Source organism: Muntiacus reevesi, chromosome 18, assembly GCF_963930625.1.
Source record: "Muntiacus reevesi chromosome 18, mMunRee1.1, whole genome shotgun sequence".
Taxonomy (NCBI): Eukaryota; Metazoa; Chordata; class Mammalia; order Artiodactyla; family Cervidae; genus Muntiacus; species Muntiacus reevesi.
This window is the reverse complement of record NC_089266.1, coordinates 16,942,923-16,965,186: the sequence shown is the minus strand read 5'-3', so window position 1 is coordinate 16,965,186 and position 22,264 is coordinate 16,942,923. Positions and strand designations below refer to the sequence as shown.

The 22,264-nt window shown below is 44.9% G+C and overlaps 1 protein-coding gene across 2 annotated transcripts; it reads left to right on the top strand.

Moving 5' to 3' along the window:
- Nucleotides 1–1,631: 1,631 nt before the first annotated feature.
- On the top strand, nt 1,632–20,388 carry LOC136149760 (ADP-ribosylation factor 2). 2 transcript variants are annotated; one of them, XM_065910288.1, is made up of 5 exons: nt 1,632–1,759; nt 4,860–5,026; nt 8,451–8,561; nt 16,213–16,337; nt 18,681–20,388. In XM_065910288.1, the coding sequence occupies exons 2-5, from the start codon at nt 4,879–4,881 to the stop codon at nt 18,840–18,842; spliced, it is 546 nt and encodes a 181-aa protein (XP_065766360.1). In that variant the 5' UTR covers nt 1,632–1,759; nt 4,860–4,878; the 3' UTR covers nt 18,843–20,388. The 2 variants fall into 2 exon arrangements, with proteins under 2 accessions (XP_065766360.1, XP_065766359.1); XM_065910287.1 differs by having other exon boundaries at nt 1,695–1,827.
- Nucleotides 20,389–22,264: the final 1,876 nt, after the last annotated feature.

Here is a 22,264-nt window from a genome sequence, read left to right as displayed (position 1 = left end):
TCCATCCTAAAGGAAATCAGTCCTGGGTGTTCATTGGAAGGACTGATGTTGAAGCTAAAACTCCAATACTTTGGCCACCTGAGGCAAAGAACTGACTCATCTGAAAAGACCCTGATATTGGGAAAGATTGAGGTCAGGAGGAGAAGGGGACAATAGAGGATGAGATGGTTGGATGACATCACTGATTCAATGGACACGAGTTTTGGTAAACTCCGGGAGTTGGTGATGAACAGGGAGGCCTAGTGTGCTGCAGTTCATGGGGTCGCAAAGAGTCAGACACGACTGAGTGACTGAATTTAACTGAACTGATACAGTCATTGGGCTTCTCTGGTGGCTCAGGCTGGTAAAGTATCCGCCTGCAACGCAGGAGACCTGGGTTTGATCCGTGGGTTGAGCAGATCCCCTGGAGGAGGGCATGGCAACCCATTCCAGTATTCTTGCCTGGAAAATCCCCATAAACAGATAAGGCTGGTGAGCTACAGTCCACGGAGTCCCAAACAGAAGGTAAGACCAATCGAGCGACTAAGCATAGCGCAGTATAGCGTAGTCACTAGGGCTTCCCAGGTGGCGCTAGTGGCAAAGAACCCACCTGCCCGTGCAAAGGACATAAGAAACGTGGGTTCGATTCCTGGGGTGGGAAGATCCCCTGGGGGAGGAAATGGCAACCCACTCAGGTATCTTTGCCTGGAGAATTCCATGGACAGAGAATTCCATGGAAAGCGGCTTTCCATAGGGTCGCAAAGAGTCAGACACGACTGAACTGTCTTAGCACACACGCACATACTTTGTCACCAGGAAAGTATTAGGTTAAAAAGATTAAGATTTAATACAGACCTAGTCTTAAAACGCTGCACAGTTCCTTCGTAAAATAGAAATAATAGTAGACTCCAACTAACGCCGGGGCGTTTCGGTCACACATGTCAAGTCCTTGACATATTTCCTGACACATTTCACGTGTTCAGTAGACGTTAGTTTTCCAGATTATGTACCATTAGGTACAACTATTTACGGGCATTAGTGAAACAAGATGGCATTGGGGGCTGAGTTATCGACCGCATTTCTCAGGAAGTGAGAACTCTGGTTCTGTGCGTCTGAAGGAAGGTGCAGGTGGCTAGTATTTTCCCCAACTGTTGAAAATCTGTTCAAAATCAAGGCGACTGTTTAGCTTCAGACTGAATAGGAAATCTTCCTTATGCCTAATTTCGGTGCCGATGACTGGACGTTTCCCACACAGAAGGCCGCCTCAAACTAGTTTCTACTTTTAGCTCAACCCGGGCAAATTTCCTTAAATATCTCTGTGAGCGTCGCCCCGCCCACATGCCCCCACCCAGTTGGTCCGAATGCTCCCGGGGTTAATTCAATCGGTGGAATTTTTTCGAGCTGATTGGCGAAGCAAATCGGAAATCTTTTTTTTTTTTTTTTTGATTGGTCGCGCGCAGCCTTGGGGCGGGGCACATGGGCGTGCCTCGCCGGGACGCGGTGAGCTGTCATTGGAAGATGAAACCGGCATTTTCAGAGCTTCGTGCCGTCGCCTAGGTCGCAAGGGGCAGGCCTCCTCCCGCCCAGGCTATTATTGTCCTTTACATTGGCCAGACTTGTTGTCATTCATGGAACCTGAAACTCATTGGTACAAAAGCTCCAAGAAGCGGTGGGTGATTGGTTGGCTACTGTTCCCGCCCCTATCCTGTCGCCATTTTACATAGGGGATCAGAAACCCTAAAGGGAGTGGTATCGGTACCGGTGGCCGGTTGGGCGACTGGTGAGTCGTGGGCTGAGGAGAAAGGACTGCGGCACTCAAGGGCTGGCTGGGTTCTCGCAGCTTCAGAGGTAGGGAGACTGGATAGCAGCGGGTGGCCTGCAGAAACGGGTTGGTCTCCCTGTCTCTTCTCCGCCCTCTGTAGGGCAGGGGCTCGAGGTTTGGCTAGTCCGCTGCGGGGTTGCGGGCCGGGGGGGACACCGCTTTCTCGAGGGCCCGCAGGTCGAGAGGAAGCGGCCTGGCAGCTGGGCAGAAAGGACACTCGGACGCGTTCCCCGGGGGGACCCAGCGCGCGTGCCCGCCGGCTGCGCACGCCCACTTGGCCACCCGCTTTGGTTCGTGTCCTGGAGATCTCCTGGCAGTTCTCCCTGATGGACAGTTGGTGCCTGTGTTAGAGGAAGGCGAGCGTGCCAGAGAGGCGCCGGGGTCGGCGGCGTCTTCCAGAGGGTCTCTAGCCCCGCAGCGGGCTTTGGGCGTCTGAAGCTAGGATGTGTACTGTGCTGTTGGGAGGAGGAATCGAGTGTTGGCTTCACAGGACATCTTAAATGTACCTCCCCTCCCGTAAAATGTTCCTCACGGTTTTTCTCATCCATGAGATTTGTCTTTTTCTCTAAAACAAAGACAGGGAATCTTTAATTTTGTCGCCCACAGGATTTTGAGTGCTGCAATGCATTGGACTTCTGTATGCTTTCTGTATGGCTTCCTATGAATAATTAAAGTGTTTATCATCATTCTTTGGTTGTAGCAGTTTACCTGTATCTAATTTTTGTTCAGGTTAAATGCTCTGCTCCTTTTCTCATGTCTTAGGATTAAATGTGTGCTTGGACATCATCCATGAAGTTTAGCAACTGTAGGACACGGCTAAATTTCAGAGGTGGGGCCTCTGGAATTTAGTGACCTCACTTCTGAGGTCCATAGGGTCCTGATGAATGGGAGATGGACTGTCCTTGTTCCCTCTCACCTCTGCTCTGCCAAGGAGTAAAATTTTCCCATAATTAGCAGTTTAAAGGGAAACAAGGATTTTTTATTTTTCTTTGAAGAATCTTTGTAGACTTCAGGAACAAGGTTAGAGTTGTAGTCGGTACTACTTTTTTATTGGCGGATAATTGCTTTACAGTATTGGACAGTACTACTTTTAAGTCTGTAATTAGAATGTCAAGCCCACACTTCAAATAGGCTCATCTGTTGAAATTAAAGATGTAAATTTCTGTAAAGCTAATCTGAACAACAAATTTGTTTTGACCGTTGCCTTCCTTTATGGAGTCTTTCATGTATTCTACTGAAAAATAAAATATTGAACATTTGTGCAGTTATATGTCAATATGTTGTTGTTCAGTAGCTAAGTCATGTCTTGATTTCTTTTTGAACCCATTGACTGCAGCACGCTAGGCTTCCCTGTCCTTCAGTATCTCCCAGGGTTTGCTCAGACTCATGTCCATTGAGGCGGTGATGCCATCCAACCATCTCGTGCTCTGTTGCCCCCTTCTCCTGCCCTCAATCTTTCCTAGCATCAAGGTCTTTTCCAGCGAGTCAGTTCTTCGCATCAGGTGGCCAAAGTATTGGAGCTTCAACTTCAGCATCACTCCTTCCTTTGAATAATCAGGGTTGATAATTGTGATTATCTTTGGAGGAGTGATAATTGGTAAGGTGCACAAGGAGATCTGGGTCGATGATAATCATCTTTTTTTTATTTGGTTCATGACATTTCACTGAACTGTATGTTACCATGTATGTTTATATCTATGTAAGTTATGTTTCAAAAGCTAATAATTAACAGTAAGGTGATCCTGTTGGTGGGAATATAAATTGCTACAGCCACTATGAAGAAGAGTATGGAGGTTCCTTACAAAACTAAAAACAAAGCTACCATATGATCTAGCAGTCCTACTGCTGGGCATATACCCTGAGAAAACCATAATTGAAAAAGACACATGTTCCCCCCATGTTCATTGCAGCCCTGTTTAAAATAGCTAGGACATGGAAGCAACCTAAATGTCCATTAACAGATGAATAGATAACAAAGCTGTGGTACATGTATACAATGAAATATTACTCAGCCATAAAAATGAACAAAATTGGGTCATTTGTAGTGATATGGATGGACCTAGAGTGTTATATGGAGTGATGTAAGTCAGAAAGAGCAAAAAAAACAAATATTGTAAATTAATACATATGTGTAGAATCTAGAGAAATGGTGCAGATGAATCTTATTTGCAGGGCAGGAATAGAGACCAGATTTAGAGAACAGTGCAGGCGGGGAAGGGGGGGTGGAGCCAATTGGGAGGTTGGAATGACATGTACACTACCTGTGTAAAATAGATGGCTAGTGGGAAGTTGCTGTAAGCCCAGGAAGCTCAGCTTGGTGCTGTGTGATGAGGTAGAGGATGGGATGGGGGATGGAGGGAGGCGTTAGAGGAGGGAATACATGTGTACATATATACTGTTGTTGTGCAGCAGGAACTAATGCAACATTGTAAAGCAACTATACTCCAATAAAAAAAAGAAAATGTAATTAAAAACAAAAGTGAGGTGATGGTCAACACTGGGTGCTATGGTCTCTCCCCCAATCTTTACCTGGTTAATTTCTTTGTTAGCCATGCAGTGCTGAGTGCGGTTATTTCCTCACCTCTGAAATTTTTTAGGTTCTCTTTTGGGTCTTCATACTGTCTACTGGCCATAGGCAACTATTAAATTTCTAATAGGTGTTGATATCGAACCTGCCTTAAGGAGTTTGCTTTGCAGTGTGTAGAATAGACTGGTTCTCGGCTTCAGAAGTTCTCATTTCAGAAGTATCAGTTGTATCTGTGGTGGCATTGCTTCCATACTTAGGGTGACGAAAGCCTGCCACCATTGAGACTGGGCTTCCCATACCCCACTTGGATGCTGCAGTGGAAAAGAGAATTTTTTGGCAAGGCATCAAAAGGCTTAGTTGAGTTTCCCCTATGAAAACAAGATACTCAGCTCCTTCCTGGCCAAACTATACTTGAAATTGTTCAAGTTTTGCCAGGAGCCGCCTCCAGTGGAGGCTTGTATTTCATGTGTATGTCTTGTGTCCATATCTCTGCAGAGAACCATTACTTGACTTGCTTTTCTTTTCCTTCAGGCCACAGAATTCAGTAACAATGGGGAACGTTTTTGAAAAATTGTTTAAAAGTCTCTTTGGGAAAAAGGAGATGCGAATTCTTATGGTGGGTTTGGATGCCGCTGGAAAAACCACCATCTTGTACAAACTGAAGCTGGGAGAGATCGTGACCACCATCCCTACAATAGGTATGTTAACAGCCTGTGACAGGACCAGTGTACACTGCAGTATGTTGTGCTTTTACAAGCGTCTCATGTTGCTGAATTTTTACTTTGGAGAATCTTGTCCGCCTCATAAACGTCTTGAGGCCAGAACCAGGTAATATAGTTACGTAATTGCTTCCTGGCATCTCTGGCACATTGCTAGGTTTATAGGAGAGTCATAAAAACACATTTAGGTGGAACAAATTTAACCCTATCGACTTGACCAAAAAAGAAGGAAAAGATAATGATGATTAAAATCAATCTTTCTTCCAGGGGCCTTTCCAAGTGGAAGCATCTCTTCATGCCAAGTATGTTCCTGGCATTTAAAGATGTAGTGTGGAAGAAAGAGAAGGACATAGTGTGGTTTTTTTTTCTTCACTTTGGCTCACACCGACTACTTGAGGTGGTGGTCCACTGATGAATCTGATTTGTTCCATTGCTGGAGGACGATCTGATGATGTAGTTATTCTTGCAAACCAGCTCTGTGTTTTGTTGGCCATTTACAGCTTTTGCAAAGGCAGTTTTGGCAGAACTTAGTCTGTGCCTCCTGAGTTGCCACTAAATCCAAACTCCAGGGTGAGAATGGGCTCCCCAGGGGGGGCCTGTGAATGTCAGTAGTGTTCTGGAAGTTGGATTAGGCACAGGAACCAACTGAGCAACTTCCAGCATAGGGAGTCTCTTCAGAGATTGCAACATTTAAATGAGGGGGAAACCAGACAGAGAAAATGCTCATACCCATAGCTTTAAAAAATGTTATTAGTCCAAAAAGAAAATAGGATAATTACTTGTTTTTCTCCTTTCATAAAAATAATTCATCCTTCCATAATGTCATACATACAGAAAAAATATAAACAAGTGTTAAAAGAAAAAACAACTTGTGATTTTGGTGAATATCTTTTTTTAAATGTATTTTTGGATGCACTGGGTCTTCATTGATGAGCACATTCTAGTTGCAACAAGCAGGGGCTACTCTCTGGTTGTGATGCTCGGACTTATTGCAGCGGCTTCTCTTGCTTCGGAGAACAGGCTTCATAGTTGTGGCACATGGGCTTAGTTGCTCCAAGGCATGTGGGATCGTCCCAGACCAAGGAACAAACCCATGACCCTTGCATTGGCAGGTGGATTCTTAACCTCTGGGCCACTGAAAGGTTGCTACTGCAAGTCGTGTCTTATGCCAGGATTCGTGACCTCCAGAGGAGAGGATTTCAATCTGGGATCAGAGACAAGGCTTCACTACTTGGAGCCTTTTGTGTAGCAAAGTTTCTTTGCTTCTGTCATAGACATCAGAAGGGGACAGAAACAGTGCCCCCTTGTTAGTTTTGAGCAAGGTGTTTTATGTCTGTTGGCGAGCTTCTAATCAGATAAGAGACACCTCAAGACTGAGGGAGTTTCACCAGGCCCCTGTCCCACAGTATGCATTTTTGAGATAGAATGGCAAAAGATATGTCATCCCCAATCATAAAACAATTGACATGAATGCTGGTTTGTTGAGCCATTATCAGCCCAAGGTTTGAGAAAAGAAAAAAAAAGGTTAATCTTAGGCAAAACCAGTTTCATCAACAGAGAAGGGAAAAAAATGTCTGCCACTTGGAGTTTATCCTGCCGCATGGGGACCTCTGGCCTCTCTACCTGTTACCCTCTCACCACCAGGGAAGTCCTGGTGAATATCTCTGTGAAGTCATATGCGTGCTGTTTTCCAACTTACTCTACATTAGACAGCATCGCTGGTTCTCGTCTATGTCATTTCCTCTCTGTGGAATGCTTTCCTACCTTCTTCCTTACCACCCACAACACCCCCACCCCACCGCTTATGTAGCTAAATGCCAGCTTATTCTTTGAGTCTCAGTTTAAGCATCATTTCTCAGGGCTTCCTTTTCTGATCCCTTGGATGGTTTTTCCCCTGTTGTAAGTTTCTATAGCAGCCTGAACTTGTGAGTAACTCTCAGCACATTTGTCATTGCTCACTCACTGCCTCTCTTCCAAAAGTGTAAATAAGCAGGAATCGTGTCTGCCTTGCTCACCACTGTTCTCAAGTGCCTAGCAAAATGCCTGGCATGTAGTGGATATCCAGTAAATATTGGGTGAATGGATTGAATACCCGTCTTGCGGTAGATCATTGAACTAATGGCCCCCAATGAATCATGCCCCTCAGAAGCCACACCCCTGCACATTCCCCTTCCACAGTGATACTGGGCATGGCCATCTGACATGCTTTGGCCAAGGGCACATCAGCAAATGTGATTCACACAGAGATTGGATAAGTGCTTGTGCCTTGGGGTTCACCCTTTTGGAGCACTACCACCACCACATGAGGGAGCTCAGTGCTCCTTGAAAATAAAAAGATCACCTGGAGAAGAGAAGGCCAGCCTACCCCCAAAGGACTCAACAGCTGAATGCCTCTGCAAGAGGAAGCCCAGGCAACCTACTGAACTGGGGAGCGGGGAGAATCATTGTTCTAAGCCATGTTCTAAATAATGTTCTAAATAAAAACCAATACAGATCAACATCAGTTTTAGTAACTAGATAGTATGTGGCTCTATGTTTAACAAATTTCCGTTGATGGATGATTAGGTTATGTACAACAGTTCTCTGTAAACGATGCTGATCATTCGAAGACCAGTCAAACATGGCTGAGCTTACTAAGGAGATTGAGAAGGTACAGCCAGAGAAACGTAAGGAAAATGGGAAGCCAGGGAACAGTTTCAAGGAGGGAATGAACAGTAGTGTCAGATATAAAATCAAATTATGTAAGAACTGGAGAGCTGTTGATGGATTTCTCAACCTTGCTTAGTTCAGTTGAAACCACGAAGCATGGTGAAGCAGAACAAAGGTGTATTGGGTGAGAGGTGACAAAGTTTGACTTTAAAAGGGAGAACAGGATATTTGCAGGTGAAGATGTGGAATCAAGGAAGGGTTTCTTTGGAGGGTGTAAAAGACCTAAGCCTGCTGAGGAGAACAGGTTGGAGATTTCGATTGGAGCAGAAAAGAGCAATAGTAGAAGGTTCCAGACAGCATGGGTGGACCAGATCCAGTGCATGGGTGGATGGAATCAGCATTAGCTGCTTCCTTGTTCAAAGCGGGAGGGAGAGAAGTGTAGATGAAGAGGTAGGTGGGTTTCTGTGGTGTGTGGTGGGAGGCAGAAAGCAGCCCTGTCGATGGCTTCTGTTTTCTCTGAAGTCTGCTGGAAGAGCTGCTGGGAGAGGGAGAGGCGGTGTCAGGTGGGAGACACCTGTCATGATGCGCAGAGAGCAAGCTGACTTAACACGGTCTGTTGTGTAAGCTATAAATCTTTTGACTGGCAAGCTGCTTCATAAACGAAAAATACTGTCCAAATGTTAACTGAAGTTATTTTGAATTGTTGAGCCAGCAAAAGTCTGCATTAAACACTTTCCCCATCTTCCCCGTGTAGGTTTCAACGTGGAGACGGTAGAATATAAAAACATCAGCTTCACAGTCTGGGATGTCGGCGGCCAGGACAAAATCAGACCTCTGTGGCGACATTATTTCCAGAACACGCAAGGTAGAGATGATCCAATTTCTCGCCTTGCAACCATTTCTGTTGAACGCATCTAAAGATGGGTACTTGAAGCAGAACCTTGTGGCACTCTGCTCTATGTGGACTGTCAGTCATTCCTCCTCTTTCAGTGACCCACCTACATTTACTGGGGAGGTTTTTTTTTTTTGAGAAGTGGTCCCTGCCTTCTTCGAAAAAATACTTGGACTTTAAGGCTTTACACAGGCATCTCCTCTTAATCCAGAACAGTTATAAAATGGTTGGTCCTGATGAGTTCCATCTTTTGGTTAATTGAAAGTGCCTTAGATGAAGTACCAATTTTTAAAGAATTTGAATTCTGAAAACTCCTTTAAGCTGGTTGAGAATATCTGAAAAATCATTCCTAAGGAGAGAAAGAGATAGACAGCGATGGTTGGAACCCCCAAACCCAGCATCCTGTGTGGCCATAGTCCCTCCCAGCTTCCCTGTTATCCTACCAGTACATGAACAGGCACGGATATCCTAGATCATTGCCTTGTTTCCTTATTACTGGATTTTTAAACATTGGAGTTTTAATGTGCCCCACTCCCACGTCGGTCTCCCTGAGTTTTTCCATTGATTATATTTTGGATAACCTTATAGATATTGCCTATCCAGGATCCATAAGCTGTTCAGATAGTTTTTACACCCTGATTCTCAAACCATCTGGCATCCACATACTCATTTCAGAATTTACTTGGAGTCTTTTCATTTTGAAAATTCTACTACTGATGGTGGGTGTTTCAGTGCATATGTTTCATAGTAATGACCCATATTTGTTGGTCTTTTCAGTCCAAATACCCAGGTCGACTGCCCCTTTGTATTGTATATCATTATTTTAGTGATGACCTTTAACACTTAACTCTCTTTGTAGTTATTGCCTTAACCTATAGATTTAGAATGTCTTTCCTCAGAATAGTGCATTTATCTTTTCTTTTTTCACTTTTGTTAGTGGGAAGTTGAAAACAAAAAACAAAGAAGATACATAACACATCCCCATGTACCCATCACCCAGCTTCAAAAGTTATCGGCATTTTGCCCAGAGTACGTTATAGCAAATGATGCCTCTTACTCATCGTCCTTCAGTGTTTATTTTAAACTGATAAAACTTTTTGATTTCAATATTTATTTGGTTGAGCCAGGTCTTCCTGCAGCCCACAGGATCTTCAGTTGCAGCATGCAAACTCTTAATTGTGGCACATGGGATCTAGGTTCCATGACCAGGGATCAAAGCCAGTCCCCCTGAATTGGGAGCATGGAATCTTAGCTACTGGCCCACCATAGAAGTCCCTAAAGCTTTTTAAAAAAAATCTCCGTGCATTATCCCACTTCCAAAATTAATATCCTTTCTTCACTATCTGGTACGCAGCCCTTGGGGGATTCGCTGGTGGCTCAGATGGTAGAGTCAGGTCTGCCTGCAATGCAGGAGAGCGGGATTCAATTCCTGGGTCAGGAAGATTCCTCTGGAGAAGGAAATGGCAACCCACTCCAGTATTCTTGCCTGGAAAACCCCATGGGTGGAGGAGCCTGGCAGGCTATAGTCCATGGGGTCACAAAGGGACACGCCTTAGCGACTTCACTTTTACTTAGTCCTTGTTCAGATTTCTACAGTTCCACATTTGACTTGTTTGCATCGGGAATCAAAGTTTACACATTGCATTTCATTGTCACATCTCTTTAGTCTCTTTTTCTACAACAGTTTCTCTCCACTGTTTTCTGTCTTTCCATCTGCATTTATTTTATTTTATTTTTTTTCCATCTGCATTTATTAGCTGAAATCCTTCTAAATAAAGAATTCTTTCATCAAATATTTGGTTTCTCTGAAATATAGTTTATATAAAAAAGGCAGGAAAAAGATATAATTCTTTCACTTTATTGATTTTCGGAGAAACAGTTTGATGACCCTAGCAGCCTTCCATGACGTTATGTTAGTCACTCAGCCGTATCCGACTCTTTGTGACTACGTGGTCTATAGCCTGCCAAGCTCCTCTGTGCATAGAATTCTCCAGGCATGGAATTCTTCCCTGATGACTCTTAGATTTTTATGTCTCACGCTTCAATCTGTTGCAGACAGTATACGTTTTGACACTCAGTTGTTGTTGTTGAATCACTGAATTGTGTCCAACTCTTTTTCGACCCCATGGACTGTTATAGCCTGCCAGGCTCCTGTGTCTGTGAGGTTTCCCAGGCAAGAATACTGAAGCAAGTTGCCTCTCTCCGGGGCATCTTCCTGACCTAGGGATTGAACCCGTGTATCCTACATTGGCAGGCAGATTCTTTGCCACTGAGCCACCTGGAAAGCCCACTCAGTATACTGATTCAAATGTTAATCTCATCCAGAAACACACTCACAGACATACCCAGAATAGCATTTGACCAAATATCTGGGCACCCTGTGGCCCAGTCCAGTCGACACATAAAATTAACTATCCAGAGTCCCAAATACTAGAGGTTTCATGTCCTCATTCTCTGAAGGGTTCCCTTCTCCCACCCTATTAAGAGATGTCGCACTCAGTCACCAAGTAGAAATGCCTTTTTATTTTCAATCTTCTATTTATAGCAAGCCTAATTTTATTGAGTTTCAATAACTATTGCTTTCATGGTAGGGAACTGGCTATATTCTAGGACCTTCGGGTGGGCGGTTTGGACTCTTCATGAAATAAGCAAATGGGGCCTCTTTGAAGAATGGATTTTCTGTTTGGTGGGTCCAAACATTGCAGCCACTAGTAATCTTAAATGTTGCCCTTATTTTTCCTGCACCTTTGCAATAGACAGGTTGTCTTTTTTATATTAAATTTTATTCTTCATCAGTATGTTGAGCAGAACAGACTTAATGATAACTTAGCTCTCAATTAAGATGGTTAACTAGGTATAGGTTGGAATGTGAACTATTTACGGGATTTCTTAGTTGATTTATCATATGCGTGCTCAGTCGTGTCCAACTCTGTGACCCCATGGACTGTAGCCCACCAGGCTTCTCTGTCCATGGAACTCCCCAGGCAGGAATACTGGAGTGGGTTGCCATTTTCTGCTCCAGGGGATCTTCCCGACACAGGGATTGAACCCGTGTCACTTCTGTCTCCCGCATTGGCAGGTGGATTATCTTAGAGAAGGCATAAAGTAGTTCATTAAATAGGCCATTAGTTGGGATATGAGAAGATTTTTCTCCTTGATTTAGGTTCAGTTATTTTAATGTGTTAAATAGCAATGTATTTATACGGTTTAAAATTTAAAGAAGTGAAAGTGTACATCGCAGAGTCACCACCTCATTCCTGCCCCCAAACCACCTGGTTCCTCTTCCCATTTTTATTTCTTGTTTATCTGTCCAAAGATATTTTATGTGTATTCAGGCAGCTGTGGATACATATTTCTACCCACTTCTAAAAACAAATCACAGCACACTATTCATTGGTAATTTTACCTTTTTTTAGGTTTTCTTACTTCAGAAGTGTAGTCAGTCTGGTGCTGGGTTCTTTTGTTTCTCACACAAGGATCTAAATAAAAAGAGTATAAAATGGGACCTAATATTTATAAGCCTTTATTTTTTATTAGGAATGGCCAAGGGATCATATGTCAGCTTCTACCCTGTCAGTTTCTTAGGAGACTAAGGGTCTCCTAAGAATTCAGGAAAACCGCCTTTGCTCAGCTGTAATCAGAGTCCAGAGACTTACTGGCAGCCTATCAAGTCTTTGGGGGGAGTTTTGAGCATTCTGCATTTTGGGGGGTCTGATGTGATGTAACAGACATGACTTTGACTTTCATGTAAGCCCCAGACAGTCAAGCTGTGGGCGCTCCCATCTGCTGGAGTGGGCTGTTCCGGGCAGCTGGTCAGGCAGCTGTTGGGTGGGCCTGGGAAGCAGGGGGGTGTCGGGGGTGGGGGTAGGGGTTTGTGGTAAGGGCCGAGGACCAGCACAAGTTTTCCCTCCATGACGCAGTGGTGAGGTCTCAGTATGAGAAGGAGCCCGGAGGTCATCTCATCCCAGCACCCTTCTCCCACCAGCAGAGTCCCTTCCATGGGCTCCCGCAGGTGGCCACTAAAGCTGCTCACAGTCTCCAGCGAGGGGCGGGCCTCTTGAGGCTGCCCACGGCACCTGCAGTTCTGTTGACTTTTTTTTTTTTAATTTTTTAAAATTTATTTACCTATTTGGCTGCATCAGGTCTTAGTTGCAGCTTACAGGATCTTCGTTACATCACATGTTCTCTCTAGCCGTGGCGCGAGGGCTTCGTTGCTCCGTGGCGTGTGGGGTCTTAGTTCCTCAACCAGGGATTGAGCCCGAGTCCCCTGCATTGCAAGGCAGATTCTTCACCACTAGACCACTAGGGAAGTCCCCTGTTGACTCTTTAGCACCTCAGCTTCTGGCGTTGTACCCACTGATCTACCATCTACTTCCAACAGGTTGAACCTCTGCATGTCATAGCTTTTAGACAGCCACCAGTCCCCTCAGTGAGTCTTTGCTCTAGGCAAAGTACTCCCAGTTATATAAATTGTTTTCGTATGACATAGCATGTAATTCCTTTGCCATCCTCGTCAGTCTTTGCCCTTCCAGTCTGTGTCTTAGAGTGTGGGGTAAGCACCGACCAGGTAACACGCCCAGGATGTTCTGACTGATGCACTGTAGCCTAGGCTTTTTGTTGCCCATATTTTAGAGACTGAGCTGCTCTCTCTCCTGTTGATACAACCTAGGTTCACTGTTATTAAATAGTTTTTCTGGCAGCCACTTCCTATTTTTGTCTGCCAGAGGGCTTATTGTCAGCTAACCACCCAGTTGTTACCGCCATTAATGTCACATGGACCACTTCACAGAGCGTCTTCCCCATCCTGTGTGTGGATTGTGTGCTCACTTCCCCCTGGGCACCGCCTCTGGAGACCTGGTGGCCCCAGCTCTTCCGCCAGCCAGTGAGGCAGTGACCAAGTCTCTACAGGCTTCAGCCACCCTTGCTCAGATCCAATGTGGCGGTCCCATTCTTTGACCCGTCTCGTGCTTCCTGGGATTTCTCTGCTGCTGTAGTGTGGGATGCTGCAAAGATTTCTGACACCAATTGCCTGGGTTTGGGCCATACTTCACAGGTTAAGGGCAGAAGACGCCCTCACTGCAGACACCAGCTACAAATTCAGGGCTCCCCAGACCACCCTCACTTTTTTTCAGTTCATTTGGCAGTTCCCAGTGTTCCCTCAGGTTCTTTTTTTTGTTTGCTTGTTAATTGGCTGCACCGGGTCTTAGTTTGGGCAGACCAGGATCGAACCCAGGCCCCCTGCATTGGAAGCCCGGAGTCCTAACTCCCAGGGAAGTCCCCCTTCAGATTCGGTCTTCATTAAAGCAACTCCCAGGACTCAGATCGCTACACTTACCGCTCCAGTTTTATTATACAGCAGAAGGATACAGATGAACCAGCCAGAGGAGGAGATGTATGTGGGAGGCACACACGGTAAGCAGGGCTTGTGTCGTCCTCTTCCCACGGGGTCAGGGTGTGTTACCCTGTGGCCCAGAGAGGCGCTACATGCAGAGCGTTGCCGACCAGGGAAGGCTGTCTAAACTTGGATGTTCATAGATTTTTACTGGGTCTTTATTATGTAGGCATGATGTAGAAATGAAGTAACTAAACAGGAGCCGAACCTTTTCTCTCTTTATTCTTTTTTCTTTTAAAAATTTTTATTGGCGTGTAGTTGCTTTACAACCTTGTATTAGTTTCTGCTTACAGCAAAATGTATCCATAAGTATCCATACACTAAACACCCTCCCTTTCGGACTTTCCACTCAGGTGACCACAGTCCATTAAGTAGTTTTCTGTGCTATAGAGTAGGTTCTCATTAGTTATCTATTTTATACATAGTATCAGTAGCGTATATGTGTCAACCCCATCTCCCAATTCCTCCCCCTTCTTTCCCCTTGGTATCCATACTTTTTTTTTTTTTTTTTCCATCTGTGTGTCTGTTTCTGCCATACAAATAGGATCATCTATACCATTTTTCTGCCAAAGCCTTTGACTGTGTCGATCACAATAAATTGCGGAAAAGTCTTAAAGAGATGGGAATACCAGACCATCTGACCTGTCTCTTGAGAAATCTGTATGCAGGTCAGGAAGCAACAGCTAGAACTGGATATGGAACAATAGACTGGTTCCAAATAGGAAAAGGAGTACATCAAGGCTGTATACTGTCACCCTGCTTATTTAACTTATATGCAGAGTACATCATGAGAAATGCTGGACTAGAAGAAGCACAAGCTGGAAATAAGATTGCGGGGAGAAATATCAATAACCTCAGATATGCAGACAACACCACTCTTACGGCAGAAAGTCAGGAACTAAAAGGCCTCTTGATGAAAGTGAAAGAGGAGAGTGAGAAAGCTGGCTTAAAGCTCAACATTCAGAAAACTAAGATCATGACATCTGGTCCCATCACTTCATGGGAAATAGATGGGGAGACAGTGGAAACAGTGTCAGACTTTATTTTTTTGGGCTCCAAAATTACTGCAGATGGTGATTGCAGCCATGAAATTAAAAGACGCTTACTCCTTGGAAGGAAAGTTATGACCAACCTAGATAGCATATTAAAAAGCAGAGACATTACTTTGTCAACAAAGGTCTGTCTAGTCAAGGCTATGGTTTTTCCAGTGATCATGTATGGATGTGAGAGTTGGACTATAAAGAAAGCTGAGTGCCAACGAATTGATAGTTTTGAACTGTGGTGTTGGAGAAGACTCTTGAGAGTCCCTTGGACTGCAAGGAGATCCAACCAGTCCATCCTAAAGGAGATCAGTCCTGGGTGTTCATTGGAAGGACTGATGTTGAAGCTGAAACTCCAATACTTCGGCCACCTCATGCGAAGAGTTGACTCATTGGAAAAGACCCTGATGCTGGGAAAGATTGGGGGCAGGAGAAGAAGAGGACGACAGGGGATGAGATGACTGGATGGCATCACCAACTCGATGGACATGGGTTTGGGTGGACTCCAGGAGCTGGTGATGGACAGGGAGGCCTGGTGTGCTGTGGTTCATGGGGTCGCAAAGAGTCAGACACAACTGAGCGACTGAACTGACTGACTGATACCATTTTCTAGATTCCACATCTATGCCTTAATGCATAGTATTTGTTTTTCTCTTTCTCACTTACTTGATTCTAAATGACACCCTCTAGGTCCATCCATATTTCTACAAATGAGCCAGTTTTATTCCTTTTTATGGCTGAGTAATATTCCACTGTATGTATGTATTGCATCTTCTTTATCCTTTCCTCAGTTAATGAGCATTTAGGTTGTTCTCATGTCCTGGCTGTTGTAAATAGTGCTGCAGTGAGCATTGGGGTACCTGTGTCTTTTTGAATTATGGTTTTCCCTGGGTTTATGCCCGGTGGTGGGATTGCTGGGTCATATTGTAGTTCTGTTTTTAGTTTTTTAAGGCATCTTCATGCTGTTTTCCGTCTACTCTTCTTACTGTTGATCTGTTGAGGGGCCATGGTGCCTCTGAAAAAGGCTGATTGGGTGTCCAGCAGGCTTCCCAACTTTGGAGATTCCATATACGCTTCCGTATTGATTGCTGTCAGTGAAACCACGCACGTAAGTAGGCAGAGGCTGTTAGGACGTGTGAACAACTACTGTCCCCAGGTTCAGATTACTAACACGCTGCTGCTTTCCATTCAGGTCTGATTTTCGTGGTCGACAGTAATGACAGAGAGCGGGTCAATGAAGCCCGAGAAGAATTAACCAGAATGTTAGCCGAAGACGAGCTCAGAGATGCGGTCTTATTGGTGTTTGTAAATAAACAGGTACGTCACTAGCTGTCTGAATCCTGGAACTGAAAAGTATCACCAGCTGCTCGCTTTAAAAATAGAGGTATTTAATTAGCTGCCTGCGTCTCTTTCGCCAGTCCCTCCCATAACCTTTCTCTCCACCTAATTTTTAGCTTGGGTCTTTTATTCGTTCACTCGCTCAGCAAACATCCACTGAGCATTCACTAAGATCCAGGCATTGTTTGGGGTATTGGTGATACAGCAGTGAACCAGACAGACAGAAATCCCTGAGTTCATGGAGTTTGCGTTCTAGTGGATAGAGCATCAGTAACAGATACGTCCTATGTCTGGGGGGAGTCATGGGAGAAGGGGCAGGTGTGGAGAAGGATCAGAGGGCCTCTCTGATAAGAGGATGTCTGATCAGATGACATCTAGCTGCTGTGTAGCATAGGGAGCTCAGCTCAGCTCAGCTCAGCACTCCCTCTACAGGGAGCTCTGCTCAGCGCCCTGTGATGTGGGGTGGGGTGGGGTGGGATGGGAGGGAGGGCATGTATGTATACATATAGCTGATTCACATTGTTGTACAACAGAAGCTAACACCACATTGTAAAGCAATTACACTCCATTTAAAAAATAAATAGCTATAAGAATATGTTGTACAACACAAGGAATACAGCCTATACTTTATAATAAGTATAAATGGAGTATAACTTTTAAAATTGTGAATCATTAAGTTGTATACCTGTAAGCTATATAATATTGTACATCAACTATATTTTAATTAAAAAGAAAAAAAAAGATGACCCCTGAAGGCCCTCAGGAAAGGAGCCAGACTGTCTAGGAAGAACAGGGCAGCCAGTGCAGCTGGGATGGAGTGGTGTAGGATGGGGGGGCAGCAAAGGAGGATATGAAATTGGATCATATGGGGCCAGTCCTTGAGGAAACTTGGCTTCCATGTAAATAACACAAAGCAGTAAAAGCGTGGGTAGGAGGAAGATGGGGAACCATCCAATCTCAGGATGAAAAGCTGCAGTAAGGGTGGAAAAGAAGGAATCCTGTGGAAGTTAGCGGCCTGAGATAAACAGTCACATCTTGATGCATTTCCCCCTACTTTCTCCTCCACGAATACATTCGTTATGTAATTGAGATCATACCATTTTGACAGTGTTGCATCCTGTTTCGTCATTTCAGATTTATCAGAGGCATGTTCTCTTGTCATCTAGCTCTTTGTAAGCACTGTTTTAAATGGTGGGGGCATCATCGTTCACTTGGCCAGTACCCCACTGTTAGATTGGATGTCAGTTTGAGGTTCATTAGTGCACACGGACTTTGATAAATGAAAACGTTCGTTCTTTTTAATTATAGAACCAGGACACGTTCAGCGTATAGATTCGTAGACAGTTCACAATATTGAGTGAAACATTCTAGCCCCACTTTTCAGGATAAAAACATTGTTAAATTCCTTACATCACTCTCCAGAGCTTATTCTGCTTTCTGTTTTGCAACCTGCTTCTTAGCGTATCTTTGATGTCCTTCCAAATCATTGTCTAGATCTACTTTGTTCTCTTTTTTTTTTTTTTTGGCCATGCTGCATGGCATGTGGGATCTTATTTCCCCAACCAGGGATCAAAACCTGTAGCCCCTGCACTGGAAGCTCAGAGTTGCAACCTCTGGACTGCCAGGAGAGTCCTCAGATCTCCCTTGTTCTTTCATGCTAATGTATGCAAATTTGGTTTCAGCCTGCTCCATGCCAGACACAGTTCTAGGCACTAGGAATACCTCAGAGAACAAGATAGACAGATTCCTTCCATGGTAAAACTTGCATTCTAGTTACAGGGGGGCAGATAATAAACATACTAAGTCAGTTCATCTTGTAATGTAGTCAACTTGCGGTGAGGGCTATGATTAAAAACGATGAAGCAGGACAGTTAGGAGGGGTCATGGGGTCACAAAGACCTTGCTGAGCATCCTGAGAACCTGGGCTCTTACACTGAGAGAGACAGAGCTGTCGCAGGGTGTTAATAGAAGAAGGACTTGATCTGACTTCACTGACCGCCAGGTTGAGGATAGACTTTTCAAGGAGGAAGAACAGAAGCAGGGAGACCAACTCAAAAGTAATTTCAGTAATCCAAGCGAGAAGTGGTCAGACTCTAAATAGATTTTGCAGGTAGAGCCAATGGGCTTTCCCAGCATGGAGCTGTGAGAGTGGAGAGAAAGAGAGGGAAGGAAAAATGAAGGGCGATTTCAAGGTTGGAGGCCTGAGCCTCTAGGCGGCCAGAGATAAGACTGTGGGTTAAGGGCAGGTGTTGGCGAAGAGCCTGGTACTCTATTACATGGACAGAACATTGCTGAACTGACTTCTGAATATTCTCTTCCAAGGATCTTCCCAACGCTATGAACGCAGCAGAGATAACAGACAAGCTTGGCTTACATTCCCTCCGCCAGAGAAACTGGTACATTCAGGCTACTTGCGCCACCAGCGGAGATGGGCTTTACGAAGGCCTGGACTGGCTCTCCAACCAGCTCAAAAACCAGAAGTGACAGCAGGTGCCGCGCCCCCCGTGCGTCGTGGCAGTCAGCTGGCCTCTTGTGTGTGCATGTGTGCGTGTGAGGAGCCGAGTGTGGGTGTGTGGCTGGGCGTGGGAGCAGCTTTCTTACATAGTGCCTTATACACGCTCTAAAGAAACCAGTCTTACATGTTAAGAACAACCAGTGTTACATTTTCTACACTACCTTCCATTTCAATAGCTTTGATGACCAGTTTTGCAGTCCATGGGAGCCGGACTGGTCTTTGCGATGGGAAAGTGGGGAGGGTGGGCTGTGGACTGCCGTCACTTGTGTGATCTTGGCCCAGGCCTGGGGTCTCTGGGGATCCTGTTAGACTCTAGCATCCTTTTGTTAAAAAAAGAAAAAAAAAGGAAGGCTCAAATTAAAAAGGCCCTTGCTTACCATAGATGTAAATTTCAGATCTGAACTTAAGTTATTTTCTAGCCCAGAGATCCTGGTTTAATGTACTTTACTGAGAGAAATCAGTGATCTTATTCTATGAGAAGAAAAAAAGACAACCCATAACACTAGACCCCATAACACTAGAAAATCATCGAATCCTTCCTTCCTTTGACTCTTATTTGCCAAATGGAGACCCTTTGGGGTGGGCACCCAGGGCGTGGCAAGGCCCTTCACCGGGGCCGCCCCGCCACGCACCAGGCTGGGCTAAGGAGGGGTGACGCCTTCGTGACCCTCATCACCCTCGGAGGCTGCTGCTCCCACTCCTCTGCTCTGCGCCGAATGTTCTCTGCCTGAAGCAGGAGCTTGGCTCCCCGGGTGGAAGCAGAACCATGTACAGTATGTTAGTCCAACTTGGGGTTTGGGTTAGCTGCTCTTCCCAGAACCACACACCCAGGAGTTCTGAGAGTTTGTGAGAGAATCAAGGGGTTAAATTTGGGCAATGAGATGCCCGGCAGCCAAGTTGGTTGGTGCTAAATTTTGCCATGAAGGATGTCTCGTCCAGGCCACTCTCGGTGGCACTGAGACTCCCTCTTCTGGTTGGCAATCATGACTTAACGTGGAAATGTGCTCTATGTTGTCCTCAAAATAGAGGTAACAACGGCCTGGAAACGAGCTGGGTTCGCTCCGTAGTCTAGAGCTGTTTTTCGTCCAGACAGCTGTTGGCCAAATTTGTACCTAAGCTCTTCCACTACTACCTTTTAAAATTGCTTTTTCAAAAAAAATCTTATACAGAGGAGGAGAGTGTAAAATGAATTATAACAAAAGTAAACCTTGTTGATAATCATGAAGTTGCTATGACTGGGAAGAAATTTCATGCTGTGATCAATGTGGAGTGTAACATTTTTCCTTTAAGACATTGACTTAAAGAATGGTCCTTGCAGTACTGGTAACAAAGTCCAGATTTGATTTTTAAACCATGCAGTTAAGTCCTGAGACATATTTAGATTGTGCGCCTCAAGTTGGCAGGGAGTATGTTTTACACTTTTGTATTTATGCTTTCTGTGTGTGCCCGGTACCGTGCTGGGCCTCATCAAGCACTTGTTGATTAGTTGGACAATAAAGACTTGCTTTGGAAGGAGGAGAGGACAGCCATGTGCTTCCGGGTGTCTTAAGCGTCTTTAAAATCCCTTCCCCTCTCCATCGCAGACTTGCTATTAAAAACTCCCAGGGCACTTGTATAAAAGGCAAAAACATCCCGGGGTGCTCTCTGGGCCCTCCTGCCTTCAGTGGAGCTCCTCATACTTGCAACTACCGTGGTCTTTCTCTGAATTTGGAGCTGATGATTTATGGTTAGTGGATCAGTGGGGGCACTTGAGTGTGGTGCCTTTGAGCAAAGGCTTGGGTCCCTGAAAGCCATATTCACATCCCACCTGTGTCCTCACTAGTGCCTGGCTTCAGTCCTGTCATTCTTTGCCTCTGTATCCCTGAGCCTCAGTTTGCTTAACTGTTAAATAGGCATAATAATGCCTACCTCATAGGGTTGTGAGGAGAAATGTCTCAGACCTTTGTTTTCCTTGCCTGGTGTTTCCCAGGATACTTTGATGTCTCAAGTGTGAACAGCAGTGCTGGCCACAAATTGATCAGCATATTTTTTTTTTGGGGGGTTGTGCCATATGGCTTGTGGGATTTTAGTTCCCCAACCAGGAATTGAACCGAGGCCCATGGCAGTGAGAACACAAGAGTCCTAACCACCAGACAGCCAGGAAATTCCCTGATCAGCATTATTTATAGGAGCAGTAAAGTGGGATGGGATGTATCTAATCTCTCCCACTATTCACCTTCTAATCCCATTGAATCCCCTGTCCTTTTCTAACTTGGGAAGTGCTAATGAGACCAGTTGGGATGCTTGTTTAAAAAAGCATGTTGCTGTATCCCACACTTTTTTTTTTTAAATTTTCTGATTTTTAGCATGTTCAGAGTTGTGCGACCACCACTACTAGTTTTAGACTCTGTTCATCACCCCTCAAAGAAAACCTGGATCTATTCCCTAATCTTCTCTTTCCTGTGGCCCCTGGCCACCATTTATCTACTTCCTGTTTCTATGAATTCACCTATTTCTGGGCAGGTGTGGGGCCTAGGTAGTTGCTTCCTGAAGCCATGAGGTGCTGTTGAACACAACATCAAGGTGAGGCAGAGCCCCAGGGAAGAGACTGCCTCACAGGTGACCCTGAAATTTATTACCTTGAGAGGGAAAAGGGTGCTTTTAACAATTATGCAGGGGCACAAGGCATGTCGGGGATGTATGGTTACCCTCTCAGAATGGAGAGAGGTTTGAATCTGGAATCAAAGTGGCTGTTCCCCCCCCCACCCCGCCCGGCCCCCAATTTCCCCACCTCTCCCCCTAGGTTTATCCGGGGGACAGCTCTGTGTTGAGAACCAAGAATACAGGGGTAATCGGGGGATCTATGAGTCAATTCTATATATGTGATTTGATCTATTTAAAACAATACCTTAACAGAGCTGAGAATATTCACATGTGAGTTGCTCGAGACAGGTGGCTTTTTACTCCTGTGGAGGTCGGTTTCAAGTGACATGAAGCATAACTTGAGAAGACCTGAGTTCTTTATCCACAGGTATCTGGAGGCTGTCAAACAGTACACGGAAAATCTGACGTGCTCAGGAGACCCTTTTTCCCTTTGAAATTTTTGATAGTCTTCACTCTTTGGCAGCAGCTTTATTGAGATACATATCCATGAATTCGCAGATTTTCTTCAGTCATATCCTCCCAGATTGTTGCAATCAATTTTACTCATTTATTTGGCTGTGTCAGGTCTTAGTCACAGCACTTGGATCTTTGTTGCCAAGATGTAGGGTCTTCTGTTGTGGGCCACAGGCTCACAGACTCAGTAGTTGCGATGCAAGGGCTTCGTTATTCCACGGCATGTGGGATCTTAGTTCCCCAACCAGGGATCGAACCCTCGTCCCCTGCATTGCCAGGCAGACTGTTAACCACT